Source organism: Copidosoma floridanum, unplaced genomic scaffold (genome assembly GCF_036245765.1).
Source record: "Copidosoma floridanum isolate Cflo_tuat_1 unplaced genomic scaffold, Cflo_Japanese_pri ptg000013l, whole genome shotgun sequence".
Lineage (NCBI taxonomy): Eukaryota > Metazoa > Arthropoda > Insecta > Hymenoptera > Encyrtidae > Copidosoma > Copidosoma floridanum.
Window position 1 is genome coordinate 32894893 of NW_028321890.1, and position 25383 is coordinate 32920275.

Here is a 25383-nt window from a genome sequence, read left to right on the forward strand (position 1 = left end):
TGATATATTACGTAATGCGATCGCTTTTACATGCGATACTCGTACTTTGTGTGCGGACGTAAATTTTTTTTTACAATTAAAATCATGTTGAAGCTTGACACAAAGGGGCTCCGTTAAGTACTTCTTTGTTCCCTTTTTTGCTGATATCTTTGTAAAGTCGACATGTTATATATATAGTCATTTGTGTAACAATTAGAGATGTTAAGCTGAATGTTCCATTGCTTTGTTGTGTAGGTAATTAATGATAACTAATCCATACAGTAATGTGCAGTATTTCAGTAAAGAAATCCAGAGCTTATTTATTATCACGATAATTATTATTGTTATTATCATTAAGTGCATTATGTATTGTTTGGTTACATTGTATTTGTTTGCGATTCTCGAATAATTTTAATGCAATATTCATTTTTGTTGCGTTAGAGATACAATACCTTAGAAATTTGGAAATTTAATTCATTTTTTAACAATTTGTAGATTGAAAAAGTTGTTGCAATTCCAATGACATGAAATTTATATATTCTGCTGAAATTTGTTCACAAAAAATATAATTATTTTCACGCGTATAAAAAGCAACAACGAATTGTGCAATCCGTGCCCTCAACTGATTTCGCAACTGATTAACAAAATTTTTTTAGAATTTAAAATAAAATATTTTGTATTTACGTTCAATTTATAAAGTTTTTCTTGTATCATAAATTTGAAATAGCGATCGAATTAATGCGCGGGAAACACTCATCAGCTGATGTATGCAGCCAGTATAGCTATATGTAGAGATCCGTTAACGAAAAAAAACTTCTCCCCTTTAGCGATTGAGTAACATCCCTCAGACCCCTCATATACCATGGCATCCCCCGTTCAACGACCCCCAAAGGCTTTTTAAAAAAGCTGACATTTGTGACGATAATAAATGAAGAACGAAGCGCCATCTTCATTTCTACTTTTTAAAACTGAACTAATTAAATTTTTCTGTTTTACCGTCTGACGGTGAGCTCATTTTCTGCTCTTTATCCTTTCGTAAACCGCCAAATTCAAATTCTTAAAAGTGTGTATCCCGTTTAAAGACGAGTAATAGCCATAACCACAAAATAAAAATACAAAAAGGTCTATCACATTAACCACCACTTCTGAACAAAGTTACGATTGTTTATTGTGTGATTATGATTATCATCTTTTGGTGAAACAACTTAATAGTTTAAATTTCGCGGTTCATGAGCCACACGCATCTACTGCACGTATATGTGTATGTGTGTACGTTTAAAGAGTTGTTTTTAACTATACACTTATTAATGAGTTAAAAATAGGACTTGCTTCATTTTTATACTGAAAACACACGCTGAAGTACATACAGTGTAGGAGTCAACAGAATATTGGGTATACAATTTAAAGTTTTTGTTATTCAGGACCATCAACGGAACAGAGAAGCAGCTGATAACCGAAACCAAAACGAGAACACTATCGGGTGCGTATTTAATAAAAATAATAAAAACTGTAAGTAGGTAGGTAGGTAGGTACAGTGTGTGTTTATCATTGAGATTTGAGATACGCTGTCAGCGCTTTAAATACAAAGACACACGTCACCCACGCACCAGAGTCCAGTGTGTAAACTGCCAAGTAACCTGTACACTTGCGAGGGTGAAACATATATTTCACATCAATCTTTACTTATATTATCTGCTCGAGACTGCGCGCGCGTGGCCGGGCCGAGGGATCGGGGATAAAGGTGAAACACTTCCGTGTATGTAGGTATACGAGAAAGGGAGAAAGTAGGTATGGTCTGCAGGTGCACACGTATGGTAATGTTATACGCAGCAATATCCTTACCAATCTTAAAAAACAGTCACGGGGGTACACTTTCGTACAAATACTGCACTCGTCGCTCCGAGTACCTTAAAGTATGACATTCGTCTCGATGGGTATCCGTAGTGGACTCGCGTGTAACTCCTGATGCGCAGCTCCTCTTTCTTCTGTCAACCTGACAACGATACAACAACGGGAAAAAGCCGTCCTCGTCGACAGTACTTACTTACCGCCCACCGCCTATAACGTGTGTGTGTTATTTGCAGCAGTGCAGTGCCTCGATCGAGCGCGCGCCGAGTAACAGTTTATTTTATTGTTGTTAAGCGCGTCGTCTGGTCGACAGTTGCGTCGTCGTCGTGTCACTGCCGCTGCCTATATATATACACGCATGCCTGGCTCGCGCTAAAGTTTGCATTTGTTCATTTGCTACAACTGACAGTACACAGTTAACAGTGTTGTTCTTGTTGTTGTTGTTGTTGTTGTTTCGTGCAAAGAAATTCATGGATACGCCTGTATACTTGGTAAAAAAGACGAGGTGAGTCTAACGGTTGTTGTGAGGGAGTAAGAGAGTGTGTGTAAGATGGGCCGCACCTGCACCTCCTGCAGAGGAGAAGGAGGCCTCGGGAAGTAGGTTGTACGTTGTCCTTCTGTCTATTTTCTTCGGGTATACCTTATCAGTTATTAATACGAAAGTTGTGTTGTTGCTGTGTACTTATCTTGTGTACTTTAAAAGTACATGTCTCATAAAAATGTTTACTTCGAATGTCGACATTGATGCATAAAGTGCACAATGTACTTTGATGCATATTAGGTTGCATGTATAATAATGTCTCAAGTATGGGTTGAAAAAAAAAAAAAAAAAAAAAAAACATGCCTACCCTTGCGGTGGGCGGGAAAAAGATGGTCGACTCCGGCGGTAGCCCTCGCGGAGCACTGTTGCAGCTAATCTATCGATTTTCCCTCGGCTATTTCTCTCTCGCTCACCGCTATGTACTTACCCATGTATGTAGGTATACTTGCATTCTCTTTCCTCCGCCTTGTAGGTAAATACACTTACTTTTGCACGACTCACCTTACAGTTGCTTGCATGCATGTATTTTTTTTTTTTTTCTGCTCCAAAACATCAAATGGAGCAGAAGGAGAAAGTCACAGTGCAGTGTGCTCCAACGCTTTTCTTTGCGAGAGAGAAAAAAAAGGGTGATGCTTGCAGTTGAGTGACGTCGTGTGTGCAGGTGGCTGTCAGAGTATACAGTACTTATACCCATAGTGGAAGAGCCGAGAGAGTACATATACGTGATAGAGATGGATTAAAGGTGGCGAGGGAGGAAGAAACAGCAAGCCGAGGGCAAGGCTGCGGTCATATAGTACTTAAGAACCTTTATTGCTTCCTAAAGTGTGTATAATTTTTTTCAAGATTTTATTGATCGCCGGTATACTTACCTACTTAAACTTACACGCTCTCTCCCTCGTTGGTTTTTCTTTTTCAAGCGCGTGCTTGAAACGAATCGTTATAAGTACATAAAGTATAAACTGTTTCCGGGCGCAGAAGATTTCTTCAGCTTTTATCGTTGCAAGCTGCCACAGTTCTTTGTTCGCTGTTGTCCGAGCAATAAATTTTCGGTTCAAATTTTATCAGCTACGTGTATGAACTGTACGTTGTTGGTTGAGCATTCAACCACTTGATAACCGCGTGTGCATAACGCGAAGATTATCGTTTATGTCTCCTTCATTTGGTTGATTTGAAAAATAACAAGTTTAGTATGAGCTTCGTTAAAAAAAAAAAAAAAAAAAAAAAAAGGGGGAAAGCTAATTAATCGGGTTAAAGGATACCGGTGAGTCGATACCTTAATGAGAAGCTAATTTCACAACCAACTAAATTCAGAAGTGACGCGCTGACGCATCGTTGATTACAACTTTATATCTCAATGTTCAAGCCTGTACATAATTATATTCTGAACGTAACTTTTTATTTTAATATTGAGAATAACAACATTTTATCGTGAAATTAATGGAAAGTAATTCAACATTTTTAATGTATTTCTTTCTATTGTGATCAACAAGGAGTACACGTATGCTTCGTATTCTTCATTTGCACTTAAAAATCCTATTTCACCAAGTACTTATCCCGAAAAACTACAATTTTTAATAATAAAATAAAACAAAATTATGATGGTGGGATGAAATTAAAAAATGAACTTTTGGGCATAAGTATCCAGCTAAATAAACTTTTGTAGTATTTATACACTAAAAAGTTCTGCTTGAAAAATTAATAAAGATTATGTTAATCACATATTTCTTCGTGACTCAGAAGATAATTATACTATACTGATGATTTAGAAATAAAAAAAACGTGAGATCATATTTATTAGGTTGCAAACACTCATAGTGAAGTAATCTAGAATACCTATGACTCAATAAATTTTTAATAATACTTTTAATATTCAAAAATGCTTACCTCGTCTATTATCTGCTTATCAGGTTTGTTCTTGTTTTAATGAACCATGAGTTTCACGACTTTTCTATTTTACCCTTGCAGACAAACATAATGGCAAATAGGTTGAATTGGACTTGAATCTGTTTTTTCGGTCAACGAATATGAAGTTGTATAGCCAATGTCAATGGGTCTCGCGTGCGACGGTACAGTGAATTATACTCTGAAAATTCATCTCCAGGGTGCACCTATACGTTGTACCGTGAGATGGTACGCGATAAGATTTTTGGAAGAGTTGAAGATTGAGGTGTTGTAAGACTTTTAACTTTATAATGTGCAAAATTGGAAAAATGCTGATTTAAAAAGATTTAGTTTAGTTAAGACAATGTTTCATTTTTATTTTTTTTAGGGGGCAAGTTTATGAGTATAAATAGCAATTTAGGGAGTTAACTGTATACATAAAAAAACATGTCTGTTCCACGATTGATACTTTAATTTTTTTTTTTTTTTCAAATCCTGTGTCTAAATAATTATATGACACTTATTTTTCATTCCATACAATAGTCGTCATCTACTTTACGCACCTGTTATTTACAAACCGATGAAGCTGATCAATGAAAAGTTTTTTTAAATTTCTTTCCTAAAATCGAGTCTATTTGCTTACCGACGTAATTTCTGCTCGTATGTAACTAGCATTGAGTCGTGATTTATTTTTGTCACTGCATAAACGTTAGTGATTGACTCATCAGTACTATTCGCATTCCGATGTCGATTATTCATGGTTACTAAAAAATACAGTGGTATCTACAAACACAAAACGATTTTTAAGATAGATCAATGAGAAGCCCAGCAGATTTTATTTTATTTATTATTCCTAAAACAGGACAGCTCAGTTATCTTTTTAAAGGAAAATTTTCAAGCAGAACAAAGATACGTGTATTTTTAAACCTTAGCTAATAATACACGTAAAATATCATAAGTTTTCACGTTATGTTAATTATTTCTAACTCCAACACTAAGGGTGGGTGTGAAAAAAATTTATAACTTGAATGTTTGTCGAAAAATAGTATTGAATATTTTTATAAGCTCTAGTTATTATGTAATAAATAATATATCGGGTTAATATGCCATTGCATTTTATTTACACATCTCATAGAAATAAACTCATCACCCGTACACGTGTTTGGTGCTTTTATATAATGTATCAAAAAATGGTTGCAGTTGCAAGTTGAATAACAATAATAACCATATCGAGTAATCGATTTACTACGGGACTCGAAAACTTTTTTTTTTCTTAACTTGAATACTTTTAAACTATTTAATGTGTCAGAGGGTATCCATGAATTTGTTATGATGAAAAACACAGTGTTGTTTTAACTTACTCAGTCGTATGAATTATTTTTTGTAACTTTTTAGTGTCGATTGTCGCGTACACTCCGAGTTTAATCAATGTACTGGCGATATTTCACGTCGTGCAATCAAGTTTCCAGAAAGTTTTAAATAAAAAAACGTGACAAAACAATAAACAACACTCGGTGTTTGCCGTATAATTAATGCACTCGTCACCTATGTGACCTAACATAGTTATTTATGCTCTTAATGTTCATTTCATGCACGATGTCGACAGCAAAAAAAATTTAATTGAAAAGATAAAACTATTGATGGATCAATCGTTGTAAAAGGACAATAAAAATATAAGTATAAATTTCGAGTTATTTTTCGTAAGAGCGATCTATGTAAGTATTGTTATTCATCTTCGTCACGCGTGTACTTAAAGTGCCCGTCACGCCCCGACGCAAGCACACCGAGCTAATGAAATGCAAGTCGCATCCTTCAATTTTTGTCCCTTCCCCGATAAGAGCCTTGTTGGCCACGGACCATCAGCCACACGGCGATCGGAAAAGAAGTCCCCCCTCATCCCCCCGGAGGTGGGAGAAGGGAAAAAAGGAGAGGCTCGTGAACGCCCCTCGGCACCAATCACCCGCGCAAATTCAAATTCGGCTCTCGATCAATCTTGCGCGCTCGTCCTCTAACTCTTCCTCCTCTCCCTCTCTTCTACTGCCTCGTTCCAACAGGGCGCAAATTAATGGACACGTTCCGCGCCGCCTGGGAAGAATTATGGGCTCTCGTCCCAGCGCCTCTCCATTTCTTCCCGACTCTACGAAAAAAAAAAAAAAAAAAAAAAGAGCAGCTGTCGATCTACAATGTGCTTCCACTCGTGAGGGTACACACCCGAGTTTTTTTCTTCTTCTCATTTTCCGAAATCCCAAATAATGATGCGTACACGCGCTTGGACTGGGAGGGGGTCGGACTTGCACACTCCTTCCGTTTTCATTTCACTCGGTCGAGTCCAATCGCGAGTGGGCGTCGAATTGATGCTGGGAGTCGATTTTTCTCCTCTTCCCCCCTCCCCCCTCGCATTTCGAGCAATTGGTCGGATCGATTTGCGATGGGAAGCACTTATTGGTGGAAGTTTATTAATCCCCGCAATCTCAGCAGTTGAATTCTGCTGAAGCGACTGAGGCCAATTGGTAAAAAAAATCATGGTTACCGTCAGCGTTGTTACAATTACTTGTTATTATATATAATAAAAGTGATTAATGTTTCCCATAGCTTGGAGCAAAATTTTCTAGTACTGGTGTTCATTTGATGCTACAGTTGATCTTGATCGATAACAATTGATCACCAGGAAGTTCGCGAAATATATCCTTCTTGAATCGAGTCAGTCTGGCCCATGTTCTTGATAAATGCCTATGACAGTTCAATTCTTTAAATTACGTGCTTTTTTTTGGTGCCCAACTGAGTCTGGGTACGAATTCAAAAACTAAAAGTAAGTAGTATATAAAAAGCCATGAAGTTACATAAATTTTTTATTAATTTTTTTTTTATACAACACTGGTTTTAGCGATTGTAAAATTAAAGAACTACGAATAATAATTAAAAGTATATAATTAGTTGATGATCTGTAAGATATATCTTTCTGTTGTCCTCAAATAAATAAATAAATAAATAAATAACATTAGTATGCTGATTCCAAAAGCATCCCTAGTAATGTTGATAAGAAATTTCACTCGTATTCTACAAAAATTTGTTGTAACTGTTTAGTGCGTGATATTTTTAATCGCTTCATTTAAAAAATCACAACAGATATGATTGTTCATTATTTTTTTATCTTCTGCGTGCATTTTAAAATAGAAAAAAAAAATCCATGAATTTAAGATTAAATTCAATCACAATATTTAAGAATTTAATATCTTTTTAGACCCACTAAACTACTTCTAATAGCATTTTAGTATTACGTGTAAGACACTCCTATGGTACTGAGATGTCCAAAAAGTGTATATTTGACGTATTGAAATTTATGGACAGTAAAAATTACTGAAATCTTGATAAAAATATTATATCATTCGAAATAAATTTCCAACTTCGCGTTAAAAATAAGTAGTTCTGATTTTTCTCTGGTCCCCATAAAATTTTGTTTAATACCATGTCCAAGTTGAAAGTTAACTAACAAAAACAGCACAAGTATTCTACTTAAATTAAAGTATTTTACTCTTACGTAGACTTTAATCTTGAACTTTTTCAGGTAATAATTGGCCAAGAGATAATTAGTGCAATGAATATTCATAGTAAGTTCCGTTTCTACATCCTTGCACTGTTTAAATAAAAGAAAAAAAAAACGAATAATCGTGAAACCTTTTGAGAAATTTAAAAGTCTACACGTTTCCTTCAACTCGTTTGCAACACTACCCGTTGATTTCACCCACCCCAGCACGCATTTGTAAAAAAATACTAGAGGAAAGTAAGTTTGTTGCGAAACGTGTTTTCAAACAGTTGTAAATATTGTTTTTCAACACTAATACCAGGACAATGGGAGCAGAGTTAAAATTTTCCTTGGTAATTAAATCCTCAAACTTTCCTCGCATGGCCAAACGAAACGCGTCGCGCTCGTTAGATGAGGTGGGGGTAGGGTTGCATGTACATGAGTATGTGTGTACGTGTACGTGTACATACACATATACATATACCTATATATAAATACGAGGTGCTTGGTGGTAATGGAGGGTGGGTTGGCTCGTTTGAAGCTGACCCTGACTTCTCCGCCACCTCTCTCGTGCTCTTCAGAAAGTCGTATATATATTTGTATGATGTATAAGTGTAAACGTACACGTGCTACTGATGGCTGGCCTTTTAGAAAACGTTTGATTCAGCAGATGCGTTTTGTCTCTCGAGCGACTTTTTCCGTCGGCCCTTACCGAAGAATTGAAAAAAAGCGCAGACACATACAATTACGGACGAAAGTGAAAAATGTCGATTTTTCCGGCTCGTTTTTTCATCCGTTGTTGTTGGAGCTCGCCTATAAACTATATAAACGTGATTTTTTTTTTTTTTTTTTTTTATACATATTTAATGTTTCTCCCATGCACAAGAGATGATTGATAAAAAAAATCGTGCCATGTAATAAATATGTGTGGCAACAAAATATATAATGTAATATATTCTCGATGTTTCACTCGTGTGCAGGCCCAAAAAAATTTCAGCTCTTCAGATTGCATCAAATATCCAGCGTGCCCTTCATACCTACATTTTTTTGACGCCAGTACTTAAATGTGATTTTATTTGGTTTGGTCCAGACAAGAATGTACGACGATTTTGTAAATTGTAAGCGAACCCTTCGTTTTACAATCTGCGTACTAATATACTCGAAGTACAAAGAAAAAAAAAAAGTAATTTAAAGCTAAATCTCAGAAAAAAGTATCCACCGACCGATACGTCACAGTCCCATGCCTCGAAGCTACCATAAATTAAAAACGCCCTTACGGATCATCGCGTTATGCGCGCGGCGCATCGTAAATCAACGTGTTAGCTTGACAACGATATCTTCGAGCACCCTCCTCTCCCCCCTTTGTTGCTACCAAAAACACAACACATACCGATTAATCATCGAGCGCTTCTCGACCCCTTCCCCTTTGCAAAAAAGGCTTACTTCGCGCACGTGAGAGTTGGGACATCACGAAGAGGGGGGGAAGATAAAAAAAAAAAAAAAAAAAAAAACAAAAAAAGAAAAGAAAAGTTTCCTCTTCAAAGAGCGACAGTCTTGGTAAGTAATAGCGGTAATTAGTACGGCATAGTCGTTCGGTTCGCCAAAAGCGTAGCTACATACATATACACACCGTCCGCGTAACTGTACAGTCGTCAAGGGAGTTAGAACAGCGCCTCTGGAAGGGGTGGGAGGGCACGGAGCGTAGTGCGCGGGCGCGCGCCACCCCTAGCTTCTTTTACTCCTTTTTTTTTTTTTTTTTTTTTTTTTTTTTCTTCCCTCGGCTGCTGAGGGAGGGAAGGGAGCGATTTTCCCGCGACGCGCGAATTTCCTGGCTCCTCAGTCGCGATCTTCGACTCGTCGCGGGAGCACGACCCGTAAGTTGCCAATACTTAATACACTCCGGAGTCCAGATAACGAGGAGAGAGAGCGGGGCACGAGTACTCGCTACATTTATACACACATACACTCGCTCCTTCGACCCTGTCCTCCGAGCGGCGGATATTTATATTGCACGCGCGTATCACCTTCACCACCACCACCCCACCCCCCTGCCCCGGACTGACTTTTTTTTCGGTCGCCCGGTTAGTTGCGCCGTGATGCGAGGAATTTCATCCGAAGACGCAACGTAACGAGTACACCAGTGATATTGTACCGGGTGTCCCGCTAAATCGTCTAAATCGGTATGTTTATCTTACTTATACTTCATTGAAGCCCGACACGGGGCACGATGGTACATTGTTTCGTGTCCTTTGGTCGGGCAACCCGACTCTACTCTTCGTTGTGAAGTGAGTGTAAACGTGGGCTCTCGTGGCCGGGGAAACTCGCTATTACTGCTTCTTGAAGATCTTCCGATGGTGGGATAACAGCTCGAGTGGATCGTTGCGATAGTGAATTTGCCGGATCTCGTGCTGATACGTATCGTTTCGTATGCTAGACGGTCTCCTTCACGGAAGATTACGTCAGTGCGTGGAAATTGATTTTCTTTTTTTTTCCCCCCTCCCTTTTTATTTAGAACGTGTTATTATTTTATAGTGTAAAAATCACGATACGAACTGCATAAAAAAAAAAAAAAAAAAAAAAAAAATACCTTGCCAAAAAGGATCAAGGTCTCCCTGGCTGTCGGCTGAAAACCAGTCTTACCGCCGTCGGCATTATTCTACTACCCCGAAGGGAAAGCGAAAAAAAAAAAAAAGAAAATCAGCTTGCACGATCCAAGCCCCCAGCGCTTCCGGGAAGAGGGGGCTCCTTTGCTCCTTTTTTTTTTTTTTTTTTTTTTCGTTTTTCCCACGTTCCCCCTTGACTCTTGCAACGCCGTATATAGGAACACAACACATTATATTATATACAGTACATAGTTCGCGAGGGATAGGGGGGTGGGATACGTCAGACAGAGACGGGAAATCCGAGTGTAGCACGTGGACGGTGTGCAGCTGCGCAGATAAAGAAAAAGTACACACACACAACCGCGGCTCGCCTATTGATTTTCCAACCCTCTCTCGCTCCTCGTGTGCATATATATATATATATACCTACGTGTATATTCTCTCGCGCGCGCGTACGTAAGTATATGTAAACCTCTGCGCGCAAGTGTGTGTGTGTGACCCTACATGTGCGTGTCGACTCTGTATATTTTGGCAAAGTAGAAAAGCCGAGTCTAAAAATAAGGAAGACCTCGTTACCCGCACGCTTCCGTAGGACCAAAAGGAAATTCCCTCGCTCACCCTTGACGCTCGTTTCATTCATGATCCCTCCCTCTCTCATGCCCCATAACAAAAACATAAAAAGCCAGCAATAACACTTGACGCTCGATTGCTGTTTTTTTTTTTGGGGGGGGGGGGGGTGGATCGATATAACCACGAGCAGCGTGGACACAGACGCGGTGTTTAAGTATCGTCTCCCTCCTAGCAACTCATTCGTGTAAATTGGGCTTTGATGCGATACACCTATACAATGATCCCATGTGCGTTAGTTACTTCCCTCGAGCTTCAACTGCGGAAGTAAATGCCGCCCTCTCAAAAGGCTCCGTAACGCCTCTCTTGTGTCCAACGGTATATCGTAGTCGTTAGCCGGCGCAGAGAGAGAGAGAGAGCTTTTAACTCGTGCTCGAGGGGTACTTTTGATTAAGAAAAAAACAACAACTACGATTTCCGCTCTTTTTTGTCATTTAACAACAATATTTCACGCCCCTCGCAAATGATCACTCGGAAGAGCAGAGATTGCTTTTCCTTTTTCTCTCCTCCCCCCGTCGAGCTGTGCGCGCGACTCGAATATAATAGATGCTATTGTGCGCCCGAGGGGGGAAGAACAGGGTAACGATGCTCGTGTCGAGATACATACGTGTGGGTGTGTGTGCGTTTGATGATGCACTCGCTAAAGAGAGAGGGCCATTGAGTTTTGCCGTTTCCAGGAATTTGTTAAATTTTTTGTGTATACGTTAGGCGGAGACGGCAAAAGTACGTGTCGAGGATTCGGTGTGTACCTGCGACGACGGCTGAGTGGGCAATTGTGGAAAGATCGCGTCGAGAACTTGGGAGAGCTCTTTTTACGGATGCTTATACATACATATATATATGCTTACTCCGCCGTATTTTTAGAATAATTGTTCTCACGGCAACCGCAGTAACCTTTGAAGCTTCATTATTTTCTAGCAATTTCAAAAAATGATGTATTTAACTGTTGCGTTTCAAATACATATTTTTTACAAAACAATGAGCGTTGAATCAATTAAAATGTTTATTTTTATCATCAAACAATAATACAAGTTCCTTAATACAGATAAATAAATATTTGTGGTTGTTCGTTGTTTCATAATTCAGCTAATGTATATAGGAAAATGGCTTTACGTAATTTTTAATAACAGTAACGATTTATTGTTTAATAAAACACCGAACGATAAATTCTTATCTCTTGTAAGGACAAAGTTAACCGAGTTTAATATCTCGTATACAATATTATACACACACACCCATGTCCATGTATATGTATACACACATTCTTTACTTGAATGTATAACACGGAAGCCGTGTAATATATAACGAAAGTTATCAAGTCTCTGTATTACCGGAGCTTACCTTTTTCTCCTTCCATTGAATAACAAAATTTATGGAGCGTATAATATATACTATCCTCGTATAGCCGAAAAGTAGGCGTCATTTTTTTTTTTTTTTTTTTTTTTTTTTCCTTCAAAATTCAATAATCACTCGGTATTTCCAAACCATCATAACAAAACAAACAAAGCGTCACCATTATCATTATTGTTGATTAAATATTCGTTAAAAAGTTTGAATAAGCTCATGATGTGCAAAACTCGCGCGTAGCACCGCACTGACTTTTCGCGAGCAGAGCAACGAAATCCACTCGGTTAAATCCAGCTTCCGTTGATAATGTTGTAGGTGTCAAGGATAAAGCCCCCCGCTCCCCCGCCGGAGGTGGACCGCCAGAGCAGCTGACTACCATTGCTCCAGTACAACTGGGTCAGTGCTACGGAGCAGCAGCAGCCGCCTCGTCCAAGCAGCCAAGGGGAGTAGAGGAGCTCACCCCGGTGGAATAACTCGAGGGGGTTTACAACCACCGATCGACCGAGTGCGGGTGTAAAACAAAAAAAAAAAAACAGAAGAAGAAGAAGAACATAACCGAAAATGCCTGCGCCGACGTCAGCCGCGGCGGCTGAGCCCGCCCCGCCCCGCACTGAGCTGCAGGAGCTGCAATTCAAGGCCGACCAAACGACCGATGAGGTAAGAGCCGCTTCACTTGTATGCCCATATATACACGCCCTATACATTACACGTACGTGTCTACGTAACTGCATACGATTGTCAACGACGACGACGACGGCTTCCCCCCTCCTTTCTGCCGTGTTTTATCGTCCACCCAATTATTTTCCTTACTCTCGCACGCGGACGAAATTTTTTTTTTTCTCGTGTATACCGTTACGTTCTCCCGTGCGAAAGTTTCTCTCGTCGGTGTCATTTACGTAGGTATGCGCGACTCAAGTTTTCCTACAGCTTAACGTGCACGTACAAGACGTTGAATAACTTAAATATTTTCGTGGTTGAAGTATTTAATTTTTCCCTCAATGTTTTTTTTTTTTTTTAATACAATTATACAAGTACTCGATGTTGCAATCCTCACACACGAACGATTCCTCGTTGTAAGTGATGATGGAAGTAACTCGTTTCGTTTCACTCTCGGATACCTCTTATACTTCGGTTGGGCAGTAATGTTAACTCCCTCGCTTGAAAACCATTGGTTTGCCCATCGTCGAAGTATAATGCACAAAAATACCGGCTCTAGGAAGATTTTTTTTTTTCATGCGGGTGACGAAATTAAATTGGAAAACGAGCCAATAATATGATCCAAGGCTGGAGAAGTAGAGCAAGTCTTGGATCGTCCGAGGTAAAGCCCACGATGATAAAGGGACAATCTGAGGCTTCTTTAATCTCCATCTCAACGCTATAATTAATATCTTTCTTGAACCTAAATGAATGAAAAATTATTAAATATCGTACGTCTCGTGTGTATTTTTTTTTTTAACTTCCAACAGTCCCACTGATAACACACCTACCCATCCTGCAAATAATAGATGAATTTCGAAATGACAAATTTGAGATTGGCGTAGAAACGAAAAATCCGCTCGAACAGCCACACAATCTGCCAATAAAAATAACGAGGGATGAGCGATTCATAGTACCGGGTAATGGAAAAAAAAAGCTCGAAAAGCGGTGCTTTGCGCATCACAAATGCTTCTCGCGTATACCTACCGTGGTTCAGAGAAACTTTCCGCCGGGAAGAAAAGCTCCCTCACCCTGTGATCCACAGCATCCCTCGTATCGGTTATACATATATGTATGCACACCCCATTGTATCCAAACTCAGGCTGCACTTTGGCTGCCGAAAATATTAAAGTTTCCTTTTTTGTGTTACAGTCGCTCGAGAGTACGAGGCGTATGCTGGCGCTATGCGAGGAGGTAAGCCAATCCATTTTCCATGCACATGTACATATATATACCTCCCAGAGTCTCTTTAATATCGAACCCTCTAACTTTTTTTTTTTTTTTTTTTTTTTTTCAAATTAAATTTTAAGTATTTATCTCTCTAAACCTGAATCCGTGAAACTTTAGTGACTGTACTAACGTCTTCATTGATCGTTCACCTACATGTCAGTAAAGTACAATTATCTACAAAGTATTCAGTACAAAGCGCTGGCTACACAACCGTTGCAGATTTCATTCACCGATTCACTTTTAGAGAGCGTACCTGTACCTATACTTATGTACATAGTTATATTCTACGATGTACAATGAATATTTCAAACCCCGACTTGTGTATAATACCCCGTTTATTTATTGTATTTTTGTAAAACCGCGCGTGTGGCGTATGGATACGAATACAAATGAAAATGAAAAGAGCGTCTCAATGAGACATAATCCATAATATTATACGAAGATCCGCTCGTGGATCTTGAATAATACCCCCCCCCCTCGCCGTGGTAATATAACGTTTTGGCCATGCAGCGCATCAAGAACAAGGAAGAGGAAAATTAGCCGTCTGATGTCCGCCTTATATATTATATAATATATAGATGTATGCATGACCACATGTGTATGTACGTAATATATATACGTGCGTGTATATATATACTTATTTATATGTACAGCTTTTTATCTCTATGTCCCGTGGTATACCGTATATTATAAGCCCGAAGAGATGAGACGGAGCCCTTATATCGCGCATACACATGATAATTTGTACTGTTACTGTACCGCTGTACTCTATCTCTCCGTCTATATATCCATACCTATTGTCTTTATATGGTTGTACATGTACTGTGTGTAAAGTGTATGACGTGTCGTATGTAGATGTATACTACGGAGCAAGCGCTTCGCTTTTCTTTTCTTTTCTTTCTTTCTTTTTTTTTCCGCGATCGTTGTTCCTTTCACATTCGATCAATCCAAAATAATGACTGGCTATAACGGACTCACCGAGAGAAAAATATAATAAAAATTACTGTGCTGGAATGGTAATCTGGTATTTGGGGGGAGTTTTTACTTTGGCCAACCTATAATTTTTACCATTTAGTTGTTGGATAGTAATTTCTATTGCACAAACAGTAAAAATCACTATACTTACAACAAATGTGTTACTGTTCTAAACACTAAAAGTTATTGTTGTTCAAATGGTAAATAGTCTGTAGACGACCGAACAGTACCAGATTACCATTCCAGCACAATAATTTATATAATTTTTTTTTCTCTCAGTGTTTTTCTCTCAGCAAAAAAACAAAAAGAAACCTCAGTGTTTAATCAATGAAGAAAAGCGATCCGCTTCTGGCTTTTGTATGTATAACCATACGTGTAGATCAAGATTGTATCTAAATATATATATATCGTGTATAACGAAGGGGCCAAGGGAATCTCGTTCGCGCGCGAACGCCAAAACCACAAAAAACCCTCTGTGTGTGTGTGGTGTTAGACGTGGCGCACGTGGCAAAAACTCGGTAGTGGAGAAACGAGAGGGGGATGGCGACGCAGCAGCAGCGGTATGGGGGTTGTGCAAAGCTTTTATATATACATATACCATATAATGATAATAAATAATGGCTTTTGGCTCTCGAGATGCGTACGTCGATGGGATAGGTGGTACAGTGAGGGGAGGGGGGAGGGGGAGGATCCTTAAGGTCCTACATCACGGAAGCATAGCACTTTAGCAGCCATGGTCGCGCTCCGGAGCTTTAAAAGCTCTCCGGGCTGTATATACATATATAGTTGCGCTGTGCATATAACGCGTACACACCTACACGAGGGATGGAGGGAGAAAGGACGAGTAGGAGGAGGGAAAAAAGTGGTGGGTCTCCGCTACGTGGGTGTGGGTGCAGCGAGAGAGAGAGAGAGAGAGCTAGCGGTGGGTTTCAAGGTCGGGTCCATTGAGCAAGGCCTGGGCATTGTCGGGTGGTGGTGGTGGTGGTGGTGCGCCGGGCTGGCTGGATTATCGATTGTCAAGGTCGCGCGTGCCGATGCATCGTCCGCTGCGCTGCTACTGCTGCTGCACCGTCGTCCCTCTCTCTTTCTCTCGCGTGGCTGTAACGTCGTATTATTATTACTATTATTATTATGTATACCTACACGTTCTCTCCTGTATACCTCTGCTGCTGCTATTACGGGCGTTGTATACACTGCTGTGCTTACTGTGCGTGTGTATCATACACACATCTACAGTATCTATCTACACTCTATGACTCTACACACACACACACACATGCAAGCTGCTAATGCACCAGCTCACGGGGTAAGCATACGTATACAACGCGTTGGTGACGAGGGATGCCATAACTCAAACTTCCCTTTATATGGATACCGAGATGGATACATATATGAGTGTATGCCTGACGCCCGCGTTGGTGCAAGTGGGTGTACATATACGTATACGACTTACGATGCATACGTATGATTATTTGTGCAATGTTAGGAAACGTTACTACATAAATGCGTGCAAGTGTGTGTGTGTGTGGAATAGAGCATGCGCTCTAACTTCCTCCTCTTCCTCCTTAAGCTGCTGCTGTACCTCCCCCTCCCTCTCTCATTGCTCTCCTCACGCGTCCAAGGGTGGACGCGTTGGCTGTCAAGGATTGGCCTCATTGCCTGCACACATCCTTGCCCATTCCCGAAAATCCTTGTTGTCCGTGACTGCGTGTGTATGTTTTTTGTTTCTTCTTTTATACATGTGTGTGTACCTTCTCTTGTCCTCCTTCTCTCTCTTTTTTTTTTTTTTTCTTTTTTTCTTTTTCTTTTTACCGTACCTATATTACCTATACATGCATGCTTCTTCTCTCTTACACAGGATTGCGGGGTCTGATGGCTCTGACCTGGTTTGGAATACGAAAATTTTTCGGGGCAAACGTCGAAAGAAAGTTTTACTCGATGCTCGGAACAATCGCGAATTGTTTCCCCCGGTCACTGTTATAGCCGATTTAAATTATATATCCACACTCCACGATTGACTAAACTCTATATGCATTTACAACGTGCACATCTCTCCATCTTCTCTTCAAGGGATTAATTGCGTAATTTATACCACCCCGTGTATCATCGATAGATTATAAATATATACACGTCACGTCGGCCATGTGTACATGTAAATTATATGGTGGTGTCGCCACAATGGCGTGACGTGCAATTGGATTCCACGTCAATCGTGTAGACCGCGCTAATGGATCGACTGTATGTAGCACTGGGTGTGGTTCGTTATCGTGGCCCGTATGATTATCTGGGCCCTGTGCAACGTGGTTATATGTCAGACCGCGTATTTATTCGGACTCTACTCTTTTTCTCTGTCTTTTCGCTATTTTACGTATTTTACACACATGTATACCATGCATGCGCGCATTTTGCCTTTGTACAAAAGTATACTTACACCTTTTGAGTGTACCTTTCGACCCGTTTACGATGCCCATTTGTTGTCTCGTCTCTGCATTTGTACCTACTTTGCATCTCTACACGTGTTTATGTACATACTTGGGTGTGTATGTGTACAGATATACCTATCACGTGTACTCTCGAGTATAGCCGATAATTTGATGCCATCGAATCAATGGTTTATAATTTCATCGCTATCTCTGACTGTTTAATGCGGTGCACAATCAATTACGCAAATTTTGCGATGCACACATGCACCCTGTACTATCTTTCTTCCTCCCTCCTTTTTGCAGGAAGCTCATCGATTGCTTGCACACATCGGCACTTTTAACTTTTTCTCCTCTTCTCATCCTTTGTCTCGAATACATGGTCATCTCGATCCTCGAATTATATTTCTATGAGTTGAAAAAAAAAAAAAAAAAATTAAAAAGTAATTTTCGCATTATCGTATAAATATTAATCTGTGCAATTACTCGATTTGAGGAGTAGACAAATCGTGCCGTGGTGGTATAAAGATTTATTCATTATCTCCGCATTTACGTGATCTTATTAATCATTGCTCGAAAATATACCCAATTACGTGATGTTTCAAGGTTGCATCCTCCCATGTTGCCTCTGTAAAGTAGATTTAGTAGATTTTTATTTTTGTTTTTCTACTTAACTCTCGTATTCATAGGCCGTCCGCCACCACTTTAATCCACGGAAATATACATATTTACTCGCTTCTCGAGAGGACACTTGACTGTACTTTGATTTGAATCTCATGTTTTATTCTCGAGCTGGAGAGCCTGCACGAACGTGATCAGGAAAAAACAGATCAAGTGCCGATTGCGTGGATTCGTTGTCGAGCAGAATTTGTGTGGATAAACACGGAGTGGAACCTTTTTTCTTTTTCCGATTTTACACGAATTAAGGGTAAAAGGGGGAAAATAAAACTGTAGCTAAAAATACCCAGTGATTTTCTATTTACAGAGGTGCAACAAACTCGCCTCGCCAGTTGTTATTCCGCGATCGATTTTCCAATGAAATTTCCCGGCAAGCTATCAGACCCCGCCCTGCAACGACGACGACGATGACGACAACAGCAACAACTAGATCGAGATACTGTATAGCGAGGCGTGACTTTACGATGAGTGTTGGTGGACAATCAGGAAATCGTATAGCAGGCAATGTGCGACCTTTTTTTTTTTTCCTTACCATACCAATCTGTTACCGATTTGCCTGTTATACATGCGAAATGCGATAAGATATAAGGTCCTCCGATTTTCGTATTGGATATAATATTGCCGTAAATTATGTCCACCTTTACGTACTCACTGTAGGACTAATTTCGAAAAGTAAAACAACTGATGGACGGACGGCTCGTAGCGGCGTTCAAAGGCGCAGGTCATGTAAGAAGATCGCCACAGAGCGCCCATTCAAACGTGAAATTATGTACATAGATATTTTTTATTCATTTTGTATTTGTGTAATTATTGCACTCATGTCCCTTATTTCCATCCACATCCCCCTCTTTTTTTTTTTTGATTTTTCATCTCTTGTATACTGAGTTCCATTAACATACGTACATTTTTTTTTCCCCTTATCTTTTCTTTTGGTCAACCAAACCCTTCGTATTGGTATTACACGAGGCGCTGACATCTCTCGTTTGAAATATTTGTTTTTCCCTTAAAAACCTTGAACCACCCCTCGATCGTTGTTTTTTTTTAAACCTTCAGCCTGCCTTAACAATTATCCTCTCTCTGGACTATTCATATGTTTCTCGCGTTCTTTTTTGTCACCTTTTTTTTCTCTATATTTATTTTTTTTTTTTTCCAGAGTCACCGTCAACACCAAAACTCCACTTGCCATCTTTCTTTTTCTTTTGTACACTCTCCCTCAACACGTTCGACAAGACTTTGTATGCGCATATACACTATACGTAATATTATTATTGCCTGCCTCATTTGTACGAATATACGTGTACCTACACAAACACGGTAACGTACGGTACTCGCTCCGAAAACGAAGTTGGGTTGAAAATTGGGATAAAAAGTTATCCATACAAGTTGGTCGCATGATAAAAATTTTTCCAGCAATCATTAATTTATTTATATACTCTGCACTGCTTGAAACGTTGTGCAAAAACGTTGAGAATCGCCAAACTTTGTTATCGTTAAAATATTTTCCTTTATATTTTGTTTACTGTGACGTGCGAATGGTACCGCTCGCGTACCACCTTTGGAAAACCAGCTTTGAACACAAAGTGCGAAGGGCGCTTCGGTCGTTCTGGGAGCGAGTGTCCGCCTACGATTATCCATACTTACATACCATAACAAATATTATGAATTGTATCACATCCTCTAGACCCTATTCAACGTAAAACGGGGTTATTATTTTGCAAATAAACAAAATAAAAAATTATATAACCGTAGGTTACTCACACGAGACACCGATGAGGACCTTTATCCGCTGAATCTCTCTCTCTCTTTTTTTTCAAGTATTGCGGTCCTGTCTATACAAGTACATCTCCCGTCCGAGTTTAATGCCCGGTAACGTGCAGCCACACGTACAATACATAGATATACGTACCCGGAGATGGCCAGCGACGCGTATCCACGACTCTCGGGGCTACAGCCTTTGTGACGGTGCACACACCCATTACGTTTATATTTATATGGAAGCAGCAGCGTGTTATCCGCCTCTCTCTCTCTCTTGTTTTACCACCGAAGCGGAATCCAAAACGGCGGTTTCGTTCGCTTTGAGACGTGCAAAGCGCTTTGACGCTGTACACCTACCTGCGAAATCGCGTATAATTGCTTTCACTTTGTAGTACTAGCGCTTATTATTGAAAAAAAATTGCGCGCGCAATACCCCAACGTTTAATTGAAATGTAATTTCGTTCGACTATCGGTTGTGTGTACGAATACGCGCAATATTACGTGTTTTGTTTAAAGCTCTTTCTCTGAGCTTTCATGTTATTTATATATTTCATGATCATTAAGTATTTCGTTTGCGCTTGATTCGAGCGCTCGCATCTATATTCTCGCTCGTATAAATATTTGCCACGCGCAAAAACAGTGGTCGGACTGTATTATGGTCAGACGAGTAAGTAGTACAAGCAGAGTTTGGTAAGGCACGTGTTACGCGTCCAACGGTGTGTGTCTTATTTTTGCACCGTGGCAGTATTAAAATTGATTGTAAGACATATTGTATACGGAAACTAAGCACGTGTCCCCGTGAAAAGTCGAAACAGTACTTTATTTCGTTGTCTTTGCCTTTCCGTGCAAAACTAAAAATTCAAACTCTTGGCAAGGATATTGAGGAAAGCGAAAAAAAGAGAGAAAGGGAGAGAATATGAAGAAAAAAAGAATTTCCGAGTGTATTCTCGGATGTTATAACCGAGAAGTTGACGATTCTGTGAAAAGGGCCGCGATCGAATTTTCATCCCCGTGGTAAGACACGTGTCCTTCACTAACGCATTATACACAAACACACGCATGTCCTGTTGGAAAAAAGTTTCTTTTCCTATCGACAGGCTAAAGCTTCTGTTTTTTCGAGGGGGAAAAGTTTACCCGGTACCTTTACGACCGAATAAATGTACCCAATAGCTTTATGTGTGAAAATTGGTTTTGACATGTTATAGAAATTACGTCACGTAAAAAACTTCAATTGATGCTTTGAGATTCAAGCGATTAAATTATGTCTTGTGTAAGAAACAACAACCATTTATCTCCATAAAAAAAATTAAAAATTTTTTTTACATAGAAACGATAGTATCGTTATGCTTCCATGCGGAGATTTTCTCGGAGTCAATTATTTGATCGTTCGAAAACTCGATCGGTTCGGCTAGAAAGAAACAGACCAATAATGTTATTAAATCCATGCATGTAAGGACGTCGACGCGCGCGATTACGTATTATTTTTTCGGACTCGACCAATTTTCTCTCTAAATTTCTGAAAGCAGAGATGCACCCGACTCGTAACGTAAAACCTCGGTGCAACTTAGAAACCAAATGCCCGTGCCTATTGAATTATATATTTGAGGAAGATCCAAGAGCACGATATACTAACCAATACACACCACACATACTACAGTATACAGTGCATACTTTGCTTGCCTCTCGGTGTCTGCTGTGTCAATATCTTTCTGTTTTATGTACATACTGTGACAATTACATGACACAACAAAAAAAAACATCAACAATCGTATACTCGTTTTTTTGATTTCTGTCTTTCGCTTTGTGTTGCTCGAGTTTATGTAAAAATACGCTCCGATGCGTATTGTTGAATTTTGCTGGGTTCCTCTGGATGATGAGTTTCAGTTTCTTATCGCTGTTAGAGAACTGTTTTTGTTGATTGTAGAATATTTGCAAGGTGTGGCGATCACATTGGTCTATGGAAATAAAAAAAAAATTGTCAAATGATACTGTAATATGTCTTAAACACGCACGTGTGTGTGTGAATTTTTGCAGCGACGCACGCATATATATGTGCCCTGTGTGTTGTGTCGGTACATAGTTACATTTGTGTGGAAATCAATATATCTCGATTATTTTTAACGTAGCATCATCGGTATATAAGATAAATTTGTTGTTTCTTGAAATTATTTATACCATTTAAAATTTTCAATGATACAATACAGCAAACAAAAAAAAGTTAATTGGTGTACCGTTCATACTTTGAAAGAAGTTCGCTAATAAATCGTGCTACGAGTTTCTTGCAAAATTAATTATTTCCTTTGATGAAGGCGATAAAACACACCTGTAGAACAATACGAGAAATTGAGCTCTCATTAGCACAAAAAAAATGGATAAAACATGTCCTCTTTTGCGCGTCTATACGCACACGTAATACAAATACAACCTCTTATTTAGACCGACAGCCTATATGCTCCAAAATTTGGAAGTAATAATCAGGCCATCTCATAATTATCTCGGAATGTCGTGTATTTAGCGGGAGATAATTGTCTAGTGGATTTATCTACAATTTAATGTTAAGTGTTTGCGTGTAAAAATGTTAAATTACTGCAGACATTACGCGAGCGGATAACTAAATTTTGAGTATAGAAATGAAAAGCTTCAACCTGTTCGGAAACCTACATGCGATCATTTTAATCATATTACAAACACCTCGTCGGACAATAAATACATCTCCCGATGGGCTCTTGGTCTAAAACCACCTCTAAACACACATTATAATGCACGTCCGTAGATTCTAGCCTTTCTCGCGAAGATTCATTACACACGGCCACTGTACAGTGCTGCGAGTAAAAATGTCGATACGACCAGACCTCCTAACGTAATTGCTTTAGTCGAACTAATTAACGCTCGTCAATCTGTACGATTGCACCGCTTCGCGAACTTTAGCGCCAATGATTCGGCTTATATTTTGTACACTCATGTAGGTACTTGTACAGATTTGTTGGTGTGCTCACGGGTTATTTTTATCTCCCAACTAGCTTTTTGTTTATTTATTTTTTTTCCCCACACAATACTCAGCTCTTATAATTAAAATAATGTTATCATCATCCCCGTGATCATAACGTGCCAATAAAAAGATGGATCTATCCGTGTGTGTCTACACGTAAGATCTGCGGTTAAAATCTTTCATGTTAATTGCCAATTGTTCGAGATAGGATGGTTTCGCGAGACGGAAGTGAGTCAATAATCGACCACGTGACGGCGACTAACGGGCCAGCGTCTATAACTTACAGAAGCCACCCCTTCCCCCCACGCGAAGTCATCTCGTCCTATCGACGTTTTTCTTTACCCACGTACATTGTATTATACGAGAAAACACACATACGCATAATTGATGTTCTTTTTTGTCGAGCTATTGAAACAACAAAGAGACGGACTGTGGGTATATACGTAACAAAGGAAACAAACGGCGCGCCACGTTATTATGTTTCCTCTTGCGTCACTGTATCCTTACACGACGGCCATCAACCAACCCTCCGTATTTACGAGAGACGAAAGTTTAACGCAACAATTTCTATAGGTATACACTTGATGGAACCTCATTCACGACCTATACCAAGTTTCAAAAGGTATTTTTGTATTGCCGACTGGGTTCTGGGTTGCGCAACACATAACCTCTCTAATTAACCAATTTCACACATTGTGGATCGTGAATGAGATTTTGACTGTATGTATACAGGGGTTGTTGTGCACCGAGTAGCGTCTTTCCGTATTCGTCCCCATTATTTTCCCTTTGTCTTTTAATTTTCTTTACCGCATTACTATCATCGTTTTTTTTTGTTCGTATGTACACACACGCAATGATCCAACTGTAGGTATATTTTTAATCGCGAGCACGTATGCGGCATCTGTAACTGCTCTACTAGACACGTTTATGATATACTATTGTTATTGATACTATATTTTTCTATCAAACGGACCATACACATATATACTACCTGTATGCCTTGGACTGCTGGACTCTTGTGTATGTGCGTTGTTGCTGGGCCTCTATTATACATATACTATATATGTTACTATACCGAATACACACTGATTGCTGAAATGTCTCTCTCTCTCTCGCTGCTGTGTTTACAATATACCTGTGTCTTGAATACATATATATATAATCTATCCAATCAATATTCTGTCTTACTGTCTTTATACATATAATATAAGCTTTACCGTATACCTTATACTATATTCTAATTTTATGCTATTTCATATTTCAACAAATCTATAATAATAATAATAATAATAATAATAATAATATATGTATACTCTCTACTACATGCTACGCCGAAATGGACACATGAAACATATTTGTACACAAACAATTTACGACAACAACCAATATGATGTACATTTTTTACCTGTACACGATACTCTGAAATATAATTGACACTGACACTTTGACATGTGTATGATGTTTTGACGCACCAATAAGTGTATACAAACAAACAAACACCAGATACACAATGTATAATTTCTCCATTTACCCATACTATTATTATACATATGAATATATTGTATATTTTGTTTCTGTGACGCTGACGTTGTTGTTGCTGTCATTGAAATGTTAGTGGCTGACCTGTCGCTCTGTCTATGTGTATTACAAATCTGTACTTCATATAATACCTAATTTCTAAAAATGAACTAACTAAAAATATTGTATTAAAAAAAAAAAAAAAAAAAAAAAAGGAAAGAAAAGAAAAACAGGGTGAGGGTTTGAGAAACTAAATACCTCGAAGTGGAGTGGTGTTGGTATACCGATAACAGAGGAGTAGGCAAGGACACACGACGATATCTTGCGTCAGGGGCTGAGGTAAAGGGAGAAACGTCGGATGTACACACGTGGAGGAGGGGAAAAAAAGCCGAAATACGAGACGTGACAGATTGAGAGAAAATGGATAGAGGTGCCTCTCTGCGAGTGTGTATATGTGCGGGCGTTATCGTGAAAACGTCACGATAAACCGGTATACACACAACTGCAGAGGAAAGAAGAAGCGTGTGTCGGCATTTTCCTCCTCCTCCTCCTCCTGTATATATGTACTGCACATCTCGTCTTCATCGATCGTTTTTTTTTTTTTTTTTTTTTTTTTTTTTCTTCTGCTCTCTTCTTCTTTTCTCTTATTTTTATCAGTTTTCTCTATCCCCCGGTTTTTACTCGGTATACTCATTGTCCGGAAAAAATATATATTCTTTTTTTCCCACGACAAACGCAGCCCCGACGAGCATCTTTGACTCTAATCTTACCTC

At 39.2% G+C, this 25383-nt stretch overlaps 1 protein-coding gene across 5 annotated transcripts in view; it reads left to right on the top strand.

The window, feature by feature from the left end:
* The first annotated feature begins 1806 nt into the window (after nucleotides 1-1806).
* The window catches only part of Snap25 (Synaptosomal-associated protein 25kDa), a 43591-nt gene continuing 20014 nt past the window's right edge, over nucleotides 1807-25383 (top strand). The window contains exons 1-3 of one of the 5 annotated variants that reach the window (XM_014350423.2): nucleotides 1807-2332; nucleotides 12665-13006; nucleotides 14198-14239. In XM_014350423.2, coding sequence (XP_014205909.1) covers nucleotides 12911-13006; nucleotides 14198-14239 — 138 coding nt within the window. In that variant the 5' untranslated portion in view covers nucleotides 1807-2332; nucleotides 12665-12910. Of the gene's footprint in view, nucleotides 2333-3170; nucleotides 3191-9564; nucleotides 9647-12664; nucleotides 13007-14197; nucleotides 14240-25383 lie in introns of those variants that run through there. The other 4 variants (XM_014350421.2, XM_014350416.2, XM_014350419.2 and 1 more) reach the window with 4 other exon arrangements.